This window comes from Panthera tigris, chromosome B3 (genome assembly GCF_018350195.1).
Source record: "Panthera tigris isolate Pti1 chromosome B3, P.tigris_Pti1_mat1.1, whole genome shotgun sequence".
NCBI classification, from domain to species: Eukaryota; Metazoa; Chordata; class Mammalia; order Carnivora; family Felidae; genus Panthera; species Panthera tigris.
In genome coordinates, this window is record NC_056665.1 from 141,281,130 (window position 1) to 141,300,882 (window position 19,753).

General features: G+C 45.5%; 1 protein-coding gene across 3 annotated transcripts in view; it reads left to right on the forward strand.

Moving 5' to 3' along the window:
* Nucleotides 1-19,753, forward strand: part of EML1 (EMAP like 1) — a 183,966-nt gene that overhangs the window by 108,057 nt on the left and 56,156 nt on the right. For all 3 annotated transcript variants that reach the window (XM_042990514.1, XM_042990512.1, XM_042990513.1), the window contains exon 3: nt 11,846-11,981. In XM_042990514.1, coding sequence (XP_042846448.1) covers nt 11,846-11,981 — 136 coding nt within the window. The remainder of the gene's footprint in view (nt 1-11,845; nt 11,982-19,753) is intronic.

Below are 19,753 nucleotides of genomic sequence, written 5' to 3' on the forward strand. Positions count from 1 at the left end.
GTTTTCAGAGAGAGACAGAGAGACGGAGCACAAGCAGGGGAGGGTTAGAGAGAGAGGGAGACATGGAATCCAAAGCAGGCTTCAGGCTCTGAGCTGTCAGCACAGAGCCCAATGCAGGGCTCAAACCCATGAACCGCAAGATGATGACCTGAGCCGAATTCGGACGCTTAACCGACTGAGCCACCCAGGCGCCCCTAAAACATTTTTTTAATGTTTATTTTTGAGAGAGAGAGAGAGAGAGAGAGAGAGAGCGCCAACACAAGCGGGGGAGGCGCAGAGAGAGAGGGAGACACAGAATGTAAAGCAGGCTCCAGGCTCTGAGCTGTCAGCACAGAGTCTGACGTGGGGCTTGAACCCACGAACCACACGAGATCATGACCTGAGCCAAAGTCGGATGCTTAACCGACTGAGCCCAGGCGCCCCTGGTTTCTGGCAAATTTAAATCATTTCATTTCCCTGTGACGCCCGTGAGTGAAATATAAGAAAGCACTATTTGTGTTTAAAGTGACTTTGTAGTGACCCTCCTCTTAAAATTTTGCAAGTACGACGCCTCATAAAAGTTTCCTGCTAATCGTACTCGGTTGCCTGATGTCCACTTTCAACCCATAGACCTTGCTCATCTTTTACCAGATCCCCGCTCCTTGTGGCTAACTTTAGAAAACAGAATTCATCTTGGCTGTCAGATTCCTTTACTTAAAACATTGCAGATCACACTGCTATGTAAATGTCCCTTTAAAATTAGCTTTGTTTGTTTGTTTGTTTGTTTGCTCGGATTTAACGAATTATTTCACACTTTCCATGTTTTTCCTGGAGTCAGGAGAGGGTACTGTCTGATGTCACATATGCTAGTTTTCTCTCAAGTCCTTGGCTACATTTTCCCATGTCTGTAGGAAAAAATGTACTTCTTCTTCCTTCAGGGTAATCGTCACCAGCTCTATGTGAGATATACTTGTGGACAACGTTGACATGTTTTCTGTAATTCTTGTATCTGAGCATAGTTGCTACATGATGTTACAATGTTACGTTAATTTCAGGTGTACAATTTGTACCTTACGCCCTGCTCACCACAAGTGTAGCTACCCTCTGATACCATACACGAATACATCTCAAAGAATCTTTTTTTTTAATGTTTATTTATGTTTGAGAGAGAGAGAGAGAGATCGTGAGTTGGGGAGGGGCAAAGAGACAGAGTGTGAGCACGGGAGGAGCAGAGAGAGAGGGAGACACAGAACCTGAAGCAGATTCCAGGCTCCAAGCTGTCAGCACAGAGCCCGACACGGGGCTCGAACTCATGAGCTGTGATATCGGGACCTGAGCCGAAATCGTACACTTAACCAACCGAGCCGCCCAGGCGCCCCTCGAATAATCTTTTTAAGTACTGTTTTTCTCCTTCTAAGTTACAAAGTCATTAGGGAATTTTAAATAGAAACTAAGTTATTTTAGGTATTCTTGACCTACTCAGCTTTCCAAAAATAAATCTGATGACTACTATACCCTAAAGGGTACATTTGAAGTCGTTGCTTTATATAAAACTTCAGACTTCCAAAACATCTATTTTTTTTAAAAAATTAGGGAAAAAAAATAATGCAAGAGGCCTGCCTGTTTCTTTTCTTGATTAAGAGTAAAGTTTTATGAAACTTCCTCTAAGAGAATAGTTTCTTTTCATAGTGAGATCTGATGTGTTTTTTTTAATATAATTTTTTTTTTCATAAGTAAAAGTAAATCATGGTATAAAGGCAGAGGGTCACGCCGAGAAATAGAACAAAGGTCATAAGAAAGCTGGTGAGTGGGGTGGCATCCCCCAAATGGAACAGGCCATGACTTGGGGAGGTGGAGAAGTGGGCCCATCAGAGGCTCTGGGTCGCTGCTTTCCTTCGGGAGAGAGCCGTGTTGGTACATGTGCACCTGCCGCTGGGTAGCTGACCCTCAGTAGCCATGGTTCAGTTGGGGGATCTTTCAGACCAGACGGATTTGACACAAACCTCCTCTGTGTGTAAAAGGCCACTTCACATTATTTTGGCTTGCTGTCCTCCTACAGGCTCGAAGCAGACAGGACTCAAGGCATTCTAACTTTTAAGTATTAAGTGATGTTTCCCCCCCAAGGTCAGTTTTCTGAACCTTAGGGTTCAGTGTTCTGAGCTTTGGGCACCTAACTTCGTGCTGTTGGCCCAGCGACAGGAATGGCGGTGCAGCAAGAAACAGGCCACGCTGGTAGGCAGTGAGCTTTCAAAGTGCTCAGCACGGCTCAGCTCGAAGGAAGTGTGTGCCGTGTCTGTGCCACAGTCACCCCGATGGGCAGACCTCAGAGTCTATACAGTAGCCCCAGGGTTGCCCGTGAGGCTGTAAATCCCTTTCCATGGTACCACTTCACTTTGTTCGAAGATATTTTATTCTTCTTCGTATGACTTCACTCGCGTAACAATGAGAACTGCCGTCTCGGGAAAATAATTCACTAACAGATCAAGTTCGTGGCTTCCTGAGACAGGGGGGAGATTGTGGCCAAGCCATCAGATGCTGGGCCTGTGGACACAGAGTTTACATAGGAGGGAGCTGTGACTCACACCGCTTTTCCCTGGCAACATTCTCCTGGTGCCGGGGATTTTTAACCAGTGATGCCGTCCTGGAGCTTAGGAGTTACCAAGTCTCCACCGAAGCCCCCCAGACGTTGTTATTCGTGTTTTCTTTTGCCTTTGGGTTTTTTTTTAAGTATTGAGAACAGGTTGCCCTGTCACGCTTCTTACCTACAGACAACCTCAGCCCACAAAGGTGGCCCTGCTTATGTCAGATTGACCTTCAGATGCGGAGATTTGGTATGTTTTAATTTTGCTGAGCTTGGGTTACCCTGTACTGGGGAGAAGAGAATCAAATAGTTTTCCCTGCTACCTAACAATGCGGTTAAGAAGACCCCCATGTATATTGATTGCTGTTGTGAGTATAAAGACAGAAATGTGCTTTATGAATAAAAGAGTTCATTGCAACACCATGCATATTGGAGAATACTTGGATAGAAAGGAGCAGAGGGAGGGGCGCCCAGGTGGCTCAGTCGTTAAGCGACCGACTTCGGTTCAGGTCATGATCTCGCGGTCCGTGGGTTCGAGCCCCGCATCAGGCTCTGTGCTGACACAGCTCAGAGCCTGGAGCCTGCTTCAGATTGTGTCTCCCGCTCTCTCTGCTCCTCCCCCACTCACGCTCTGTCTCTCAAAGATGAATAAATGTTAAAAACAAAAAAATTTTTACAAAAAGGAGCAGAGGGAGTGCAAGCTACAGGGGCCGAAAACTGCAGCACTGTATGATCGAACACTGGGTCCTCGTTAAAAACGTTCACGTTACTGGTAGCAACAGGGAAAGCACCTGTGCATTACATTAAGAGTCACAAGCAAGATAGAAAACTGTATACACTGTAAAATTCAAGTTAATAGACAAAATCTACGCAAAAAGACTGGAAAGAAGTATAACCAAGTGTTTTCACGGACTTTTTGTTCCCTGAGTGGTGGGACTGTGACCTTTTTTTCTTCTTTATACGTTTAGTTGGTTTCTAAGTGTTCTTTAGAGTAATAAGCAGAAGAAATTCGTGTTTTAAATGTGACGCTTTTCTGGGGTGCCTGGGTGTCTCAGTCGGTTGAGCGTCCGGCTTCGGCTCAGGTCATGATCTCACGGTTGGTGGGTTCGAGCCCCGCATCAGGCTCTGTGCTGACAGCTCAGAGCCTGGAGCCTGCTTGGGATTCTGTGTCTCCCTCTGTCTCTGCCCCTCCCCAGCTTGTGGCTCTGTCTCTGTCTCTCAAAAATTTATTGTTAAAAAAAAATTGGGGGGCACCTGGGTGGCTCAGGTGGTTGACCACCTGACTTCAGCTTCAGGCATGATCTCACGGTTCGTGAGTTCGAGCCCCGCGTCAGGCTCTGGGCTGATGGCTCGGAGCCTGGAGCCTGTTTCCGATTCTGTGTCTCCCTCTCTCTCCGCCCCTCCCCTGCTCATGCTCTGTCTCTCTCTGTCTCTGAAAAATGCATAAACGTTAAAAAAAATTAAAGTAAAAATGACTCCTTTTTTACCTCGTAAACTGATCTTCTCCTGCCCCGAGGACAGCAGCAAGGAGCAAGTGCCCAGAGGCTGGTGGCCTGTTCTCAAGAAGATAAGGAGTCGTGATTTGGAGTTAAATTCACAATAGACCCATTGTATGTATGCATGGCTGATTTCCATCTCAGTGCAAGGGGAGTGCTGTGAGATTTTAATGGAAAACGTAGTCCTTGTCGGCTTTGTTCTGTGCTCACCAGCAAGTAATTCACATTTACCACTTTAAATGTTGCTCCTGTATTCAGGCCTAATTAACTCTGCCTCAGGTATCTCGGATCACAACTGAAACGCTACATTAATTCTTCCCACATCGCATTCAGGGTACCTGACTGCACCCTGATGTCCGAAGCATTCTGTCCTGGATGTAGCCCTGGCCGTGGGATAATAGCTCCCACTCCTCCCGTGCCTGCTGCGCCCGGACACGATGCTAACACCTTTCCACTCCTCACTCCCCGTGCTCTGGGAGCCCTGCAGGGTGGGCGCTGGGATCCTTATTTTTAAGAAGCGAGGGCCCGGAAGGGTGGTGACTTCTCTGAGGCTCCGTGAAGTAAGCCTCGCTGAGTCGGGCCGGTCCTGCGTGATTCCTTTATTGCTCTGTGCTTCCCAACGTCCCTTGAGACGTGAGCTCCCAACCATCCTGGCCCCCCCCCCCCCATGAATGCATTCCAAATACATGCCATTCATCATGCATTCTCTTTTGATTTTAGAAATTCTTCTTTCGTGCTGTGTGTCTACGTTTTGCCCCTAGGAACAATTGAAATGTTATTTACAAAATCCCTTTTATGAACCAGCAGAATGTCTCCTATCTTAGTGTCGTGTGGAAACGGAGGAGTCATTTATCTCAGCCCCTGATGAGCGGAAATTGCGTGTGAGCCCTTCCCTCGGTGCTCTTTCTCCTCCACAGTTGTAAACGTTGCCCGTCTGAAGATCATGCGTTGTCCTACAGGCCGCTCTCGTATCCTCCTGTCCTCCCCCTCGCAATCCAGGCTGCTGCCTGCTCACACTGGACGTTAGCAGGTGTTTTTCCTTCCAGAACATTCCCTTTGTGGCAGCCGCCTTTCTTCCTTGAGTGGCTAACCACGTCCAGATGGGCAAACCTGGCAGCGACCTGAGGAGGCGTCACGTGCAAAATACACAGTTACTAGGCGTGTTGGTGGCAGCTGTGGTGCTCTTGACCAAGCCCGTGGCCGTGACGGCCTGAGGACGTTACCAAGAGCGGCACAGCCAGCGAGATCTTGCCAAAGTAGGGGTCTCTCCACCTTCTTTGCCACTCCGAGGTGGTCACCATGCCTCCCTGCCATCCTGTGTTTTCTTTCACGATTGCATTTTTTTATTTTTAAAAACTTTTTTAATGTTTATTTTTGAGAGAGACAGAGACAGAGCACAAGTGGGGGAGGGGCAGAGAGAGGGGGAGACACAGAATCGGAAGCAGGCTCCGGGCTCCGAGCTGTCAGCACAGAGCCCGACGCGGGGCTCGAACTCACAGGTGGTGAGATCATGACCTGAGCCGAAGTCAGACGCTTAACCGACGGAGTCACCCAGACTCCCCTTCTTTCATGATTTCTTATCAGAGCTTTAAGAATTCTGTTTGTTTTGAGGACACTCTGTGACAGTGTGACGTACAGGATCCGTTACACCCTGTGCGAAAGCCACTGCGCGCAGTTGATATCCTCTCCGTGGGTTTCCACAGCCCTAGTTTCCCTTTCGGGAGAAGGACAGAACGAGGTTATGACGAGACTGGATTTGAGATCAGTGCGGTCTGATGGACACGTACTTGTTGTGTTCCTTCTGTGGGGGCATCACAGCAGGTCCCACCATCAAGGAGCCTCCCATCGTGGATGGAGAGGACAGGTGAAGAAACAGACGACTGCCATGTGGTGTCCTGGGTGTGGTGACACAGGACACCCCTGGCACAGGCCAGGGAAGTGGGAGCAGGAGGAGGCTTGCCCAGCCTGGTTTGGCGGGGTGTGTGTGTGTGTCTGTGTGTGTGTGTGTCTGTGTGTGTGTGTGTATGTGTGTGTGTGTGGTGGGGTGGGGTGGGGGTCCTGGACGAGGGGCCAGAGAGGCGCTTGGTACAAGACATCCTCCTTGGGCCCTCTGGGTCCTGTCTTTTTTATTTTTTTAATGCTTATTTCTTTATTTTTTGAGAGAGAGAGAGAGAGAGAATGTGAGCAGTAGAGGAGCAGAGAGGGAGGGAGAGAGACAGAATCCCGAGCAGGTTCCCCGCTGTCAGCGCAGAGCCCGGCTCGGGGCTCCATCTCCCAAGCCGTGAGACCGTGACTTGAGCCGAGGTCAAGAACTCAACCGACGGAGTTACCCAGGCAACCTTGTGGGTCCTTTCTTTACCCTCCTCTGGCCAGCTCCACAGGTCAGCCTGCAGGGACCACGCCAGCAGGCCCTTGCCCTCCCCCTCCCAGTTAGGTCTGCGCACGGGGAGCCCTCGCTGGGGCTTGGAAGGAGGGGAGAGAGGGGGGCCTTCACTTCCTTGGTTCCTGCCGCGTGGGGTCCCTCGGGTTGGCTGTGTCCCTCCTCTGAATGTTGCTTCTGCTCCCAAAGCAGTTTCTCTCCCTTTAGGTTCAGGTGACTGCTCCCCCCGTCAGCCCCTGGGGCCCAGGAGGGGTGACTCGCTCTCTGCTGTCAGCCCAAGAGACAGAGCAGCATACCTGGCCTGCCTGCCTCCGGAGCAGGGTGTGCAGAGATCTAGGGGACACCCCTCCCAGCTCAGGCATCGTCGGCGACCCCCTCTGCTCTGCAGAGTGAGATTAGCTCATCTGGAACAACAGTGTGTAAGCCAGTGCTCAACTGGGAGGCCCAGACTGGTGTAGGAGCTGGGAGAGGCCGTCCGGGAGGGCAGAAATGCCCAGGAGAGGACAGCGGCGTAGCCTGTGGGTCTCAAAGTGGGGTCCCCGGAGCAACGGAGAGATGCCCTGAGAGCTTGCTAGAAAGGCACATTCTCAGGCTGCACCCCAGACCCAGGATCGGAAACACTATGGGCCGGAGCCCCGCGTTGTGTATCGTAGCATGCCCTCCAGGTGAGTGCACATACCCGCGTTCGCTAGCCCAGCAAGAGCAGAGCTGAGGAGGTGGAATTGTTTGGCTTGTTGGTTGGTGGGGGGCACACGGAAGCACCTGGGGACATGGTGGGAAAAATAAAGTCGTACGGGTAGAATGAGAGCAGATGGCTGAGGTTACAAAAGCCCAGATCCTGACTGGCCGGGTGGCCGGGAGGTGCACTAACCCAGGGGTCAGGATGGTGTCCTCTTCCCTCCGCGGGCTGGTTGTGAAGTAGGAGCCCCCAGATGTGCAGGTCCCGTGTCAGTCCTGGTTACGTGCAACATGGTGCGGTGGCTCCTGGGGGCCGTTGGAGGTGGTGGCGAGGGACATCGAGGTGAGGGTCACGGGGAGGCGAGCCTGGACCCAGCTGACGGAGCGCCCCGGAGACCCACCCTTGGGGCTAGGAGTCGTGCTGCGGGGACAGGCTGGACAGGCAGGAACGGAAGGGACAGACAGGCTCACATATGCGTCGTTCTCATCTCTGGGGCTGCCATGACAGGTGACCACAAACTGGGAGGCTTGTAACAATGGACGTATTCTCTCCCAGTCCTGGAGGCCGGCAGTCCGAGATCAGTGCCGTTGGACTGAAGTTGAGGGGCGGGCAGGCTTGGTTCCTTCCAGAGGCTCTAAGGGAGGCTGTCCCGGGCCCCTCTCCCCACTTCTGTGGCTGTTGGCCATCCTTGGCATTCCCTGGCCTCTGGACGCTTCGCTCCAAGCTCTGCGTCCACAGGCACGTGGCCTCCTCCCCACGGGGGCTCTGTGTCTCTTCTCTTCTCCTCACAAGGGCACCATCGTTGGGTTCAGGGCCCACCCTAATCCTGTATGACCTCATCTTAACTAATTACATCTCCAAAGACCCTATTTCCAAGTAAGGTCATATCCTGAGGTTCTGGGTGAACATGAATGTGGGGGACTCTGTTTAACACAGTACATGTACTTAAAAAAAAATAACAACCCAGAATGGGCCAAGATGGTGGACAAAGCAGAGAGACGAGGAAGAGCGGCCGTGACGGTGCCTGTCTTCCTGCTGGGGAGAAGGGTCCTGGGGACCAGCACGCTGTGTGCGAGAGAAGATGGGGAATCGTGGTTTGGGAGCCGTGCTGCTTCCGCTGAGGAGTGCTAGCTCCCAGTGCACCCCAGGCCCTTGAGTGAGCAGGTGCTCGGGAGATGAGGAAAGAGAGCATAGAGGGTGGCGAAGGGCTTCATGCTCTGGCTGGGGAGCCGCCTGTGGCTTTTGCCATTTTCGGTCACATTTAACAAAAGAAGGAAGCTGGGACGCCGGGGTGGCTTTGTTAGTGAAGCGTCAGGCTTCGGCTCAAGTCATGATCTCGCGGTTCGTGGGTTCGAGCCCCGTGTCGGGCTCTGTGCTGACAGCTCGGAGCCTGGAGCCTGCTTCGGCAGGCTCCCTCTCTCTCTGGCCCTTCCCCTCTCGAGCTCTGTCTCTCTCTCAAAAATATATAAACATTAAAAAAATTTTTAAATAAAAAAAAATTAAAAAGAAAGAAGGAAGCCTAGCCTTCTGCTTTAGGGGCCGAAAAGTTCCGGTTCATTAAAAACTTGGCATTCTAGGCAGTTTTGTTATTGTTTTCAAGAACATAAATTGAGGCAGATTTAATTCTGTGATGGACAAAATAAATTCTGCTAGCATTTCAAATAATTTTGTTTTTTTAATTTCAGAGTAGTGTTAGATTTACAGAAGAGTTACAGGGATAGTACAGACAGTTCCCATATGCCCCGCACCCAGGTTCCCCTACTATTAATGTTCTACATTTAGTATGCCACCACAGTGATACATTTTTATTAATTAAAGGCACACTGTATTTAGATTTCCTTAGTTTATCCTTAATACCCTTTTTTGCTGTTGTTCCAGGATTGATCCAGGATCACATTTGTCTCCTTAGGCTCTTCTAGACTGACAGTTGCTCAGACTTTTTCCTTGTCTCTGATGACCCTGACAGTTTTGAGGAGCCCTAGTCAGATGGCTCATTGTCCTTCACCTTGGGTTTGGGTAGGTCATGGGTTTGGGGGAGGAAGACCGTAGAGGTAAAATGCATTTCCTTCACATCCTGTCAAGGTCATGTGCTATCGGTAGGACTCATCACTGTGACGTTGGCTTGGACAGAGTTTGCCAGGTTTGTCCACAGTGCAGTGACTCCCCCCGTCCCCACTCTGGACAGTGCAGAAGGCAGTCACTATGCCGCCCACACTTAAGGAATAGAGAATTGCACTCCACCTCCTTGGTTATCTACATATGTAAATTATCTGGAATTATGCACGGGAGATGTATCTTTGCTCCCCCCATTTAATCATTTCCTCCGTTATCAACTTGTATCAGTATGGACTCACGGATACTTGTATACCTCAGGCTGTGATCCAGTACTGCCTTATGTGGTTTGTTCCTGTGGGTTTCCCAGCTTTGGCTACGGGGAGCTCTTTCAGTTGGCTCCTGAGTGCCTCTGACTTGACCCCATCAGTATAGGGGTTGGGGTTTTATTACTGCTTTTGAGCACTTCCTTTCTCTCTGGTAGTACAGGACGCTCCGGGCCCATGTCGTGGGTGCCCTGCCCCAGCCCCAAATTTGGGCATTTCCCCGAGGAGTCCAGGCTCCCCTGCTGTTGTGGAATCGTGTTAGAAACCAAGGTTTGGGCGCCGGGTGATATTGCTTTCGGCAGTCGTAGCGGGCAGAGCTAAGGCATGTCTGTGTTTACACCAATACGTGTTTACATACGCATGTATAATTGTGTATCTGTGGCTGTATCAGGCTAAACCTGGCTCATTGCAGCCTCCCCCTGGCTTGTCTGTAGCCTTGCTCTGCAACAATGAAGCCTTGCTCCCACCATCCTTCACCCGTCTCTTAATTGTTCTCGCCCTAGTGTTCATGATTGTGGTTTCAGAGGTATAGACCATGCCCTGTGGGAAACAATGTTACTGACTGGAGCACAGTGCTTACCATGTGCTCCCGGGCAGGCAGACAGTCTCTCCCCATTTCCACAGCACCTCTCCTGCCCCACCCCCTTCCATGACATCGTAGTACATACTTGTAACGTAGTTTGATTCTTTTATCTGTCATGGGTTCCCCCCCGCCCCCATCTCCTAACTGATTTTTCTCTGCAAACGTTCAAGTTCATTCTTTGTGCCATAAGAGCCTGTAAGTTTTGACAGATGCCTGATGTCACATAGCCACCGTGCAGCATCACATAATCATTTTACCACCCTAAATTTCTCCTAGGTCTTACCTGTTCAGCCCTCTGCCCCCCACCCGGCCAACCTCTGGCAACCACTGATCTGGTTTTTTGCTTCTATAGTTTTGCCTTTTATAAAAAAATTTTTTTTTAATTTTATTTATTTTTGAGAGAGAGATAAGAACGCAAGTGGGGGAGGGGCAGAGAGAGAGGGAAACACAGAATCCGAAGCAGGCTCCAGGCTCTGAGCTGTCAGCACAGAGCCCGATGCGGGGCTTGAACCCACAAACTATGAGATCATGGCCCAAGCCAAAGTTGGATGCCTAACCGCCTGAGCCACCCAGGCGCCCCAGTGTTTTGCCTTTTATAGACTGTCATATAAATGGAATCATACAGAACACAGCCTTTCGAGCCTGGCTGCTTTCACTTGGTGGCATGGATTTAATAAGCCTCAGCCCTGTCCTTGGCGTGGATTTCTTCCTCACTTTTTTTTTTTTTTTGCTGAATCATATTCCGCAGTCTGGATGGACCACAGTCTGTTTTTCCACTCACCCATTGAAGGACATCTTGGTTGCTTCCAGTTCCTGACAATATTATGAAAAAAAAAAAAAAAACTGCTATAAATATTAAATGCAGGCTTTATACAGACATAAGTTTTCAAATCAGTTGAGTAAATAAATACCCAATGTCACACAATGCCTGGATCCTACCACAAGACTATATTTAGCAACTGCCAAACTGTCTTCCCGGGTGTCTGTACCATTTTGCATTCCCACCAGCCATGAATGAGAACCCCGTGGCTCTGCATCCTGGCCAGCAAGTGCTATTTTGTTTGTTTTTTTGGATTTTAGCCACCCTAATAGGTGTATAGAGATATCTCATTATGGTTTTAATTTGCATTTCCCTAATGACAAAAGATGTGGAGCATCTTTTCATATGTTTATTTGCCATCTGTAGATCGTCTTGGGTGAAGTGTCTGTTCAGATCTTTTGCCCATTTTTTTAATTGGGCTGCTTGTGTTCGGACTGTTTTAAGCATTCTTTCTTTATATTCCAGATACGAGTCCTTTATCAGATATGAGATTTGTAGATACTGTCTCCCAGTCTGTGACTTATCTTTTCATCCTTATAACAATGCATTTCACAGAGCAAGCGTTTTTATAATTTTAATGAAGTCCAAGCAATCTGTTTTTCTCTTTCATGGATCGTGCTTTTGGTGGTGTATCTAAAAAGCCACCAAACCCAAGGTCACACGGATTTTTCTCCTGTGTTTTCATCTAGAAGTTTTATAGCTTTGCGTTTTACATTCTGGTCTTGGGTCCACTTTGAGTTAGTTGCTGTGTAAGGCGCGAGGCTGGTGTCTAGGTTCCTTGTCCCAACATCCTTTGTTGAAAATCTCTGCTGAGCGCTCTTGGTGCCTTTGTCAATCCTGCCAGCATTTTAAAACTGATACCCTCTTCCTTCCTCCCTGTCTTAAGTTCTGTAAAAAGTTACGCTGACAAAGGGGAAAGTTCTGATTACATTTTCTGCTCATCTCACAGCAAGACCACTGGTGCAGACCTTGCCCTTAAGAACCACCATCAACAATGGCACCGTGTTACCAAAGAAACCTAGTGGCTCTCTGCCGTCCCCCTCCGGGGCCAGGAAAGAAACTGCTGTGGCAGCGGCAGCCAAAAGGTAGGTGGAGCGCGCCTTAAGCGAACTCTGAAAGGAGTTCCATCTCAGACTTAAAATCAATTATCGCCTTTTCATACGACCCTTGTTAATTTCTTGTCTGAATTAAAATTCATAAAAGTATAAGATTTGGTGTGTTGACATATCAGGACGTATATAAGTTTTTCTGCCTTTTTTTTTTTTTTTTTTTACTTAATCTTACTGTCTCTGAAATCCCATTGGCTAACAGCACAGTGTGCCATTTTGTATTTTAAAGTTCTCTTTTAAAAACACAAATGGGAGTGTAACCTGTGTGCAAATGAATATGCTCTTCCCGAGTTCCTCTCTGGCACAGAGCAAATCTCAGGTCTCCAGACCAACCTAAGTTATTTACCTGTAAAATTTGGATAAGCTCATCCTTTTAAATTGTGCCAAACGGTGATGTTCTAGATACTGATGTTGTCTCTCAGAGCATAGTTTGCTCTTAACTTTTCTATAATTTCATAATCGTCATATTGAAAGTTTATCTCTTATATGCCAGGCTACTTTTCTAAATTTTTAGGCTCTAGGAAATTCAGTGCCTGATGGTAATGTAGCCTAGAAGACCCTGGCTTGTTATGAGTACACCGTGGAAGCCATAGAACTTTTTACGATACTAACTGGCCAGTAGGTGCCCGGATACAGAGCGGAGCAAACTCTAGGGCACGCTGGGGCCACCATTGGGCTTGTAGGCGTTAGATTGGATGCTGGGTTGGGACTCGGAATGAAAACCTAGCGATCTCGTCTTCTGTTTTAAATATGTAGGTTTGCACTCTCCCTCACCAAGTATATTTTGATTGTGTTTTGATCAAATAGAGTTTCATGTACTTGTTGTTTGCGAATTTTAAGAAAATTGGTTTTGTGGGGCTTTTTAAAACTTAAAAAATGAAATTCTTAGCCTCATTTTGTATCTGTTTCTTAAAGTATATTTATTTATTTTGAGAGAGAGAGAGAGAGCACGAACATGCGCATGGGGGAGGGGCATGTGCCTCTCATGAGAGAGAAAGAATCCCAAGCAGGCTCCATGCTGTCAGTGCAGAGCCCGACACGGGGCTCAATCCCACAAACGGGGAGGTCATGACCTGAGCCGAGATCAAGAGTCGGATATTTAACCAAATGAGCCACGCCGGCGCCCTCGTTTCTGTTTAATACTTACTTGAATCATTTATTTCTAATCCACGTGAAACGCCCTTCTAGAGTCTAATTGACAGTAGTAGATACGGACTTTTTTTTTTCATCTAGATGCTGAAGATTGTCAAGGCTTTTTATTTCAAAGTTCAGATTGCCATGTGTTATAAAGCACATAACGTTAAATTTATCGCCTTAATCGTTTTTAAGCATACAATTCAGTAGCGTTAAACACTGTCGCACGTTGTTGTGCAACGGATCTCCAGAACTTTTTTGTCTATTTTTGTGTTTGTTTGTTTGTTTGTTTGTTTGTTTGTTTCTTTCTTTCTTTCTTTCTTTCTTTCTTTCTTTCTTTCTTTCTTTCTTTCCATTTTAATTCCAGGATCATTAACACACAGTGTTATATTAGTTTCAGGTGCACGATACAGCGATTCACCACTTCCCTACGTCCCCCGCTGCTCATCATGACAGATGCCCTCCTTCATCCCCATCACCGACTCCCCTCATCCCCCACCCAGCTCCCTTCTGGTAATCATCAGTTTAAAGAACCTCATTTTGCAAAACCGAATCTCTACCCGTTAAACACTAATTCCTGTCCCCAGCCCTTCACAGTCACCTCTCTGCATTCTGTTTCTGTGACTTTGACTCCTTTGGATGCTTCCTCTGAGTGGAGACATACAGTATTTGTGTGTCCCTTTGTGACTGGCTTTTTTCACTTAGCATGATATCCTCGAGCTTCATCCGTATTGTAGCGTATCACAGGATTTCCTTCTTTTTTTAGGTCTGCATAATACACACACACACACGTCACCGTTTCTTTATCCATTCAACTGTCGATGGATGCTTGGGTTGTTTCCACCTCTTGGTTATTGTAAATGATGCTACAATGAATATGGGTGTGCAAATAGCTCTTCAAAATCCTGCTTTTCGTTCTTTTGGATACATACCCAGAAGTGGCATTGCTGAGTCATAAAGTAATTCTATTTTTAATTTTTTGAGGGAGTACCATACTGTTTTCCATAATGGCTACACCATTTTACATTTCCACCAACAGCAGGCAAAGGTTCTCATTTCTTCTCATCCTTGCCCAAAACTTGTTATTTTCTGTTCTTTTGCTGGTGGTCATCCTAATGGATTTGAGGCAATATCTCATTGTGGGTTTGATTTGCATTTCTCATATGATAAGTGATATTGAGCATCTTTTAAAAAAATTTTTTGTAATGTTTATTTATTTTTGAGAGAGAGAGAGAGAGAACATGATCAGGGGAGGGGCAAAGAGAGAGGGAGACACAGAACCTGAAGCAGGCTCCAGGCTCCGAGCTGTCAGCACAGAGCCTGACGCAGGGCTCGAACTCACTAACCGTGAGATTGTGACCCGAGCCGAAGTTGGATGCTTTAACCGACTGAAACACCCAGGCACCCCTTGAGCATCTTTTGTTAAGTAATCTCTATGCCCAGTATGGGACTTGAGCTCACGAACCCCGAGATCAAGCCTCACATGCTCTACCAACTGAACCAGCCAGGCACCCCAACATTGAGCATCTTTTTATATACTTGTTGGCCATTTGTATATCACCTTTGGAGAAATACCTATTCAAGTCCTTCGTCCATTTTTTAATCAAATTACTCATTTTTTAGTTATTGTTCTTGAACTGTAGAATTTCCTTTTGTATTCTGGATATTAACCCCTTATCAGATCTATGATTTGCAAATATTTTCTCCCATTACATAGTTGCCTTTCACTCTATGGATTGTTTCCTTGATGCACCAAAGTTTTTAAGTTTGATGTAGTCCCAAGCATCTGTTTTTGCTGTTGGTGTCACATCCAAGAAGTCATTGGCAAGTACAGGACCCCGAAGCTTTCCTCCTGTGTTTTCTTGTGAGAATTTTATGGTTTTAGGTCATGTGTTTAGGTCTTTAATCCCTTTTGAGTTAATTTTTGTGTATAGTCCAAGGTAAAGGTAGAGCTCCATTCTTTTGCGTGTGGATGTTCAGTTTTCCTTTTGCCATTTGTTGAAAGACACTGTCCTTTTCCCATCGTGTGGTCTTGGCTCCCTTGTTGACAATCATTTGGCCGAATACTCAAGGGTTTATTTCTGGACTCTCTATTCTGTTCCATTGGTCTATATTTTTGTCTTTGTGCTAAGGACGATACCACACCAACTTGATTACTGTTACTTTGTAGTATGTTTTGAAATCAGGAAGCTTGAGGCCTCCAACTTTGTTCTTCTTTTTCAAGGTTCTTTGGCTATTTGGGGTCCCTTGACATTCCTTTTTAGGATTTTTTTTCTGTTTCTGCAAAAAATACCATTGGGATTTTGACAGGGTGTGCATTGAATCTATAGATCGTTTTGGGTAATACAGACATTTTAACAATATTGAGTCTTCCAATCCATGAAAGTGGGATGTGTTTCCACTTATTTATGTCTTCTTTGGTTTTTTTTTCAGCCATGTTTTCTGTGTGCAAGTCTTTTACCTCTTTGGTTCAATTTACTCCTGAGTATATAATCCTTTCTGATTCGATAGCAAGAGGGATTGTTTTCTTAATTTCCTTTTTGATTTAGTCATTGTTAGTATAGGAGTGCAACTGATTTTGTTGATTCTTTTTATATCCTGCAACTTTGCTGGAATTGTTTACTCGTTTTCAAATGTTGTGTGTGTGGAATCTTTAGAGTTTTCCACATGTAGGATCATGTCGTCTGCAAACAGAGATAACTTGCCTTCTCTCTTTCCAATTTTGATACCTTTCATTTGTTTTTCTTGTCTAATTGTGCTGGCTAGGATTTCCAGTAGTGTGTTGAACAGGAGTAATGAGACTGTGTCTCCTCACCTTGTTCCTGATCTTAGAGGAAAAGCCTTTAGTCTTCACTGTTGAATGTGGCGACAGCTGTGAGCTTTTCATTCATGGCTTTTATTATGTTAAGGTAGTTTTCTTCTATTTCTAATTTGTTGGGAGTTTTTAACATGAAAGAATGTTGAGTTTTGTCGAGCACTTTTTTTTTGCATCAATTAAGATAGTGATGTGGTATTTGTCCTTCATTGTGTTAACATGGTATTCCATTGATTTTCATATGTTGAACCATCCTTGTATTCCATGAGTAAATCCCACTGGGCTGTGGTGTATGCAGTGGTCCCTCTCATCCGTGGTTTTGCTTTCTTCAGTTTCAATTGCCTATGGTCAACCTCAGTTCAGAAGCTCATGACTGTCCTTCTGACATATCATCAGAAGGTCAAATGGTAGCCTAACATTATGTCACAATGCCTCCCTCCCTCACCTCATTCTATCTAATCATGTAGGCATTTTATCATGTCACATCATCACAAAAAGAAGGGTGAATAGAGTAGTACAGTAAGATATTTTGAGAGAGACCACAGTCACATAACTTTGATTACAGTGTGTTGTTATAATTGTTCTATTTTATTATTATGCCTAATTATAAATTAAACTTTATCATACATACGTATGTATAAACTTGTATAAATAAGGGCACTCTTCACAGTTTCAGACATCCACTGGGGGTCATAGAACATATCCCCTGTGGATAAGTGGTGGGGGGTGGGGTATTGGTCTATAGATTTTCTTGTGTCTTTGTCTGGTTTTGGCATCTGACTAATGCTGGCCTCATAGAATGAGGTTGGAAGAATTCCCCCCTTACCCCCCCCCTTTAATTCTTTGAATGACTTTAAGGAGAATTGATATTAATTCATCTTTAAATGTTTGGTAGCATTCTTCAGTGATGCCATCTGTCCCTGGGCTTTTCTTTGCTTTTTTTTTTTTTTAATTACTGCTTCGATTTCCTTCTGGTTAGTGATCTGTTAGAGTTTTTATTTCTTCATGATTCATCTTGGTAGGTTGTATGATTCTGGGAATTGATCCATTTCTTCTAGGTTATCCAATTTGTTAGCATATAATTGCTCATAGTAGCCCCATAGAATTCTTTTTACTTCTGTGATAACAGTTGTAATATCCTCTCTTTCATTTCTAATTTTCATTTCTAATTTTGGTTATTTGAGTCTCATTTTTTTCTTAGTGTAGCTGAGGATTTGTCAGTTTTGTTGGTCTTTTTAAAAGAAATTTAGGGGCACCTGGGTGGCTCAGTCAGTTAAATGTCTGACTTTTGACTTCAGCTCAGGTGGTAATCTCATGGTTCATGAGTTCCAGCCCCGTGTCGGGCTTTGTGCTGACAGCACAGAGCCTGCTTGGGATTTGGTCTCTCCCCCACACTCACTCACTCGCGCTCTCTCTCTAAAAATAAATGAATACATAAAACTTAAAAAAAATTCTTTAAAAATATTCTAAAATTATGGTTTCATTGGTTTGTTTTCTATTCTCTATTGTGTTTACCTCTGCTCTAATCTTTATTAATTAGCTCCTTACTTTCACTAACCTTTTAGTTTATCCTTTTCTAGTTCCTTGAGGTAGAAAGTTAGGTGGTTGTTTTGAGATCTTTCTTCTGCTTCTTCTTTTTTTTTTTTAGATCTTTCTTCTTCTTAATGCAAGTCTACTGCTATAAACTTCCCTCTTAGTATTGTGTTCTGCATATCCTGTAAGTTTTAGTATGTTTTTATTTTCACTTGTTTCCAGAAATTTTCTAAATTTCCTTGTGATTTCTTCTTTGACCCATTGGTTGTTCAAGAGTGAGTTTTTCCCATTTCAAGAGTGACTTTTTAAAGTAGCAAATTATCGCAGCACCTGACTGACTCAGCCGGTAGAGCGTGCGACTCGCGACTCTTGATCTTGGGGTTGTGAGTTTGAGCCTCATGTTGAGTGTAGCGATGACTCAAACAAATAAATCTTAAAATAAAAAGTAGCAAATTATTATTGAAAAGATGAGAATCTTTCCCTTTATTCTTGGATAAAATAGAATTCTATTTATGTCTCTTATATTTTGGAATTTAAATAAAATAAAAACGTCTTTCAGAGCACAAAGGTAAAAGTCAAAGTCGAAATGCAAATATAATTTCTAGCTTTCGGTTCATTCTGTGAGAGCTTGAGTCCAACATTCTTGCTCTTTGATTTTATAGAAGGTCTCTATGTTGAGTCCAAAGTAACTTTGACGTAGTGTCATGGTGCCCTTCACTTCATAGAATATTTATGGTTTTCTTAGACCTCATAGGATTAATTGGCATGATTGCTAGAACTCCTGGCAAATTGTGTTTTCAGTTCTAGTGTTTGAAACATTTATTCAGGGTAGGATAAGGCTGGGGAATGAAGTTTCTGAAACTGCAGAAATGAGGCTGGGCTATGGAATCGGATGGACACTTTCCCCAGGAAACAGCAGAGACCTCAGTGGGTAGTTGAGGGCCCCTTTAAGTCCATGACGATGTTAGAAATCATTCTTTAATGATAATGAAAGCCTATGAAATACCAGTTTATTTTATTTTATTTTATTTTATTTTATTTTATTTTATTTTATTTTATTTTATTTTATTTTAATTTACATCCAAGTTAGTTGGCATTTAGTGCAATAATGATTTCAGGAGTAGATTGCAGTGATTCATCCCCTACGTGTAACACCCAGGGCTCATCCCGACAAGTGTCCTCCTTAATGCCCCTTGCCCTTTTAGACCATCTGCCCACCCACAACCCCTCCAGCAACCCTCAGTTTGTTCTCTGTATTTAAGAGTCTCTTATGTTTTGTCCCCCTCCTTGTTTTTATATTATTTTCGCTTCTCTTCCTTATGTTCATCTGTTTTGTATCCTAAATTCCACATGAGTAAAATCATATGATATTTGTCTTTCTCTAATTTTTTTAATGTTTATTTATTTATTTTGGAGAGAGATTGAGAGTGGGCAGGGGAGGGGGCAGAGAGAGAAGGAGACAGAATCCCAAGCAGGGTCCACACTGTTAGCACAGAGCCCAGTTCAGGGCTTGAACCCACGAACCGTGGGATCACAACCTGAGCTGACTCAGCCGACTGTCACCCAGACGCCCCGAAGCTCTGGGTTTTTAATATGTTGTCACTAATCCTCAAAATGATATTATTATTCCTATTTTCTGAGAAGACTGAGGCTCAGAGAAGTGAGGCAACTTCTCCAGGCCCCAAGGGCACAGAGCTGGGAACATGGGCTCGGACCCAGGTTCCTGTGCATCCAGGGCTGATGCTCCCGTCGCTGTGTTAGGCTGCTTCCCGCAAAGCTGTCCAGGTCAGCACTTACATCGGCTCATAAAAAGTGCTTGATATAATTACTGTTGGGAAATGCTCCCTCCTGTATGTCCCATGCTGTGTGCTGCTGTCAGGAGCGGTGACGTGCCAAGAGGCCCCTGTGGGTGCTGACAGAACAGAGGCAGTCCTGAGGGTGACTCTAAACAGAGACTTTTGCAGAGAGTCTGAGAGACAGGACTGCCTGGAAGGAAGGGACTGCGGGGGCTGGGCTCCAAGGACAGAACTGGCCATGTGCTACGAGCAGAAGCCTGGGTCTCCTGCCCCCTTTTGTCAGCCATGTGCGTGCAAGGGCTCGTGGTTAGTGTCTGCTCTCAACAATATTATCTTAGGAAGGAAAGAAGGGAGGGAGTGTGGAGGGTTGGTTATCTGTAGCCATCATATTGTGTGTGTATGTACATGTATACGTATTCACATTTAAACACTAACCTTCCTTGCAGAAATTTTCTAAGGCCTCTGTAGAT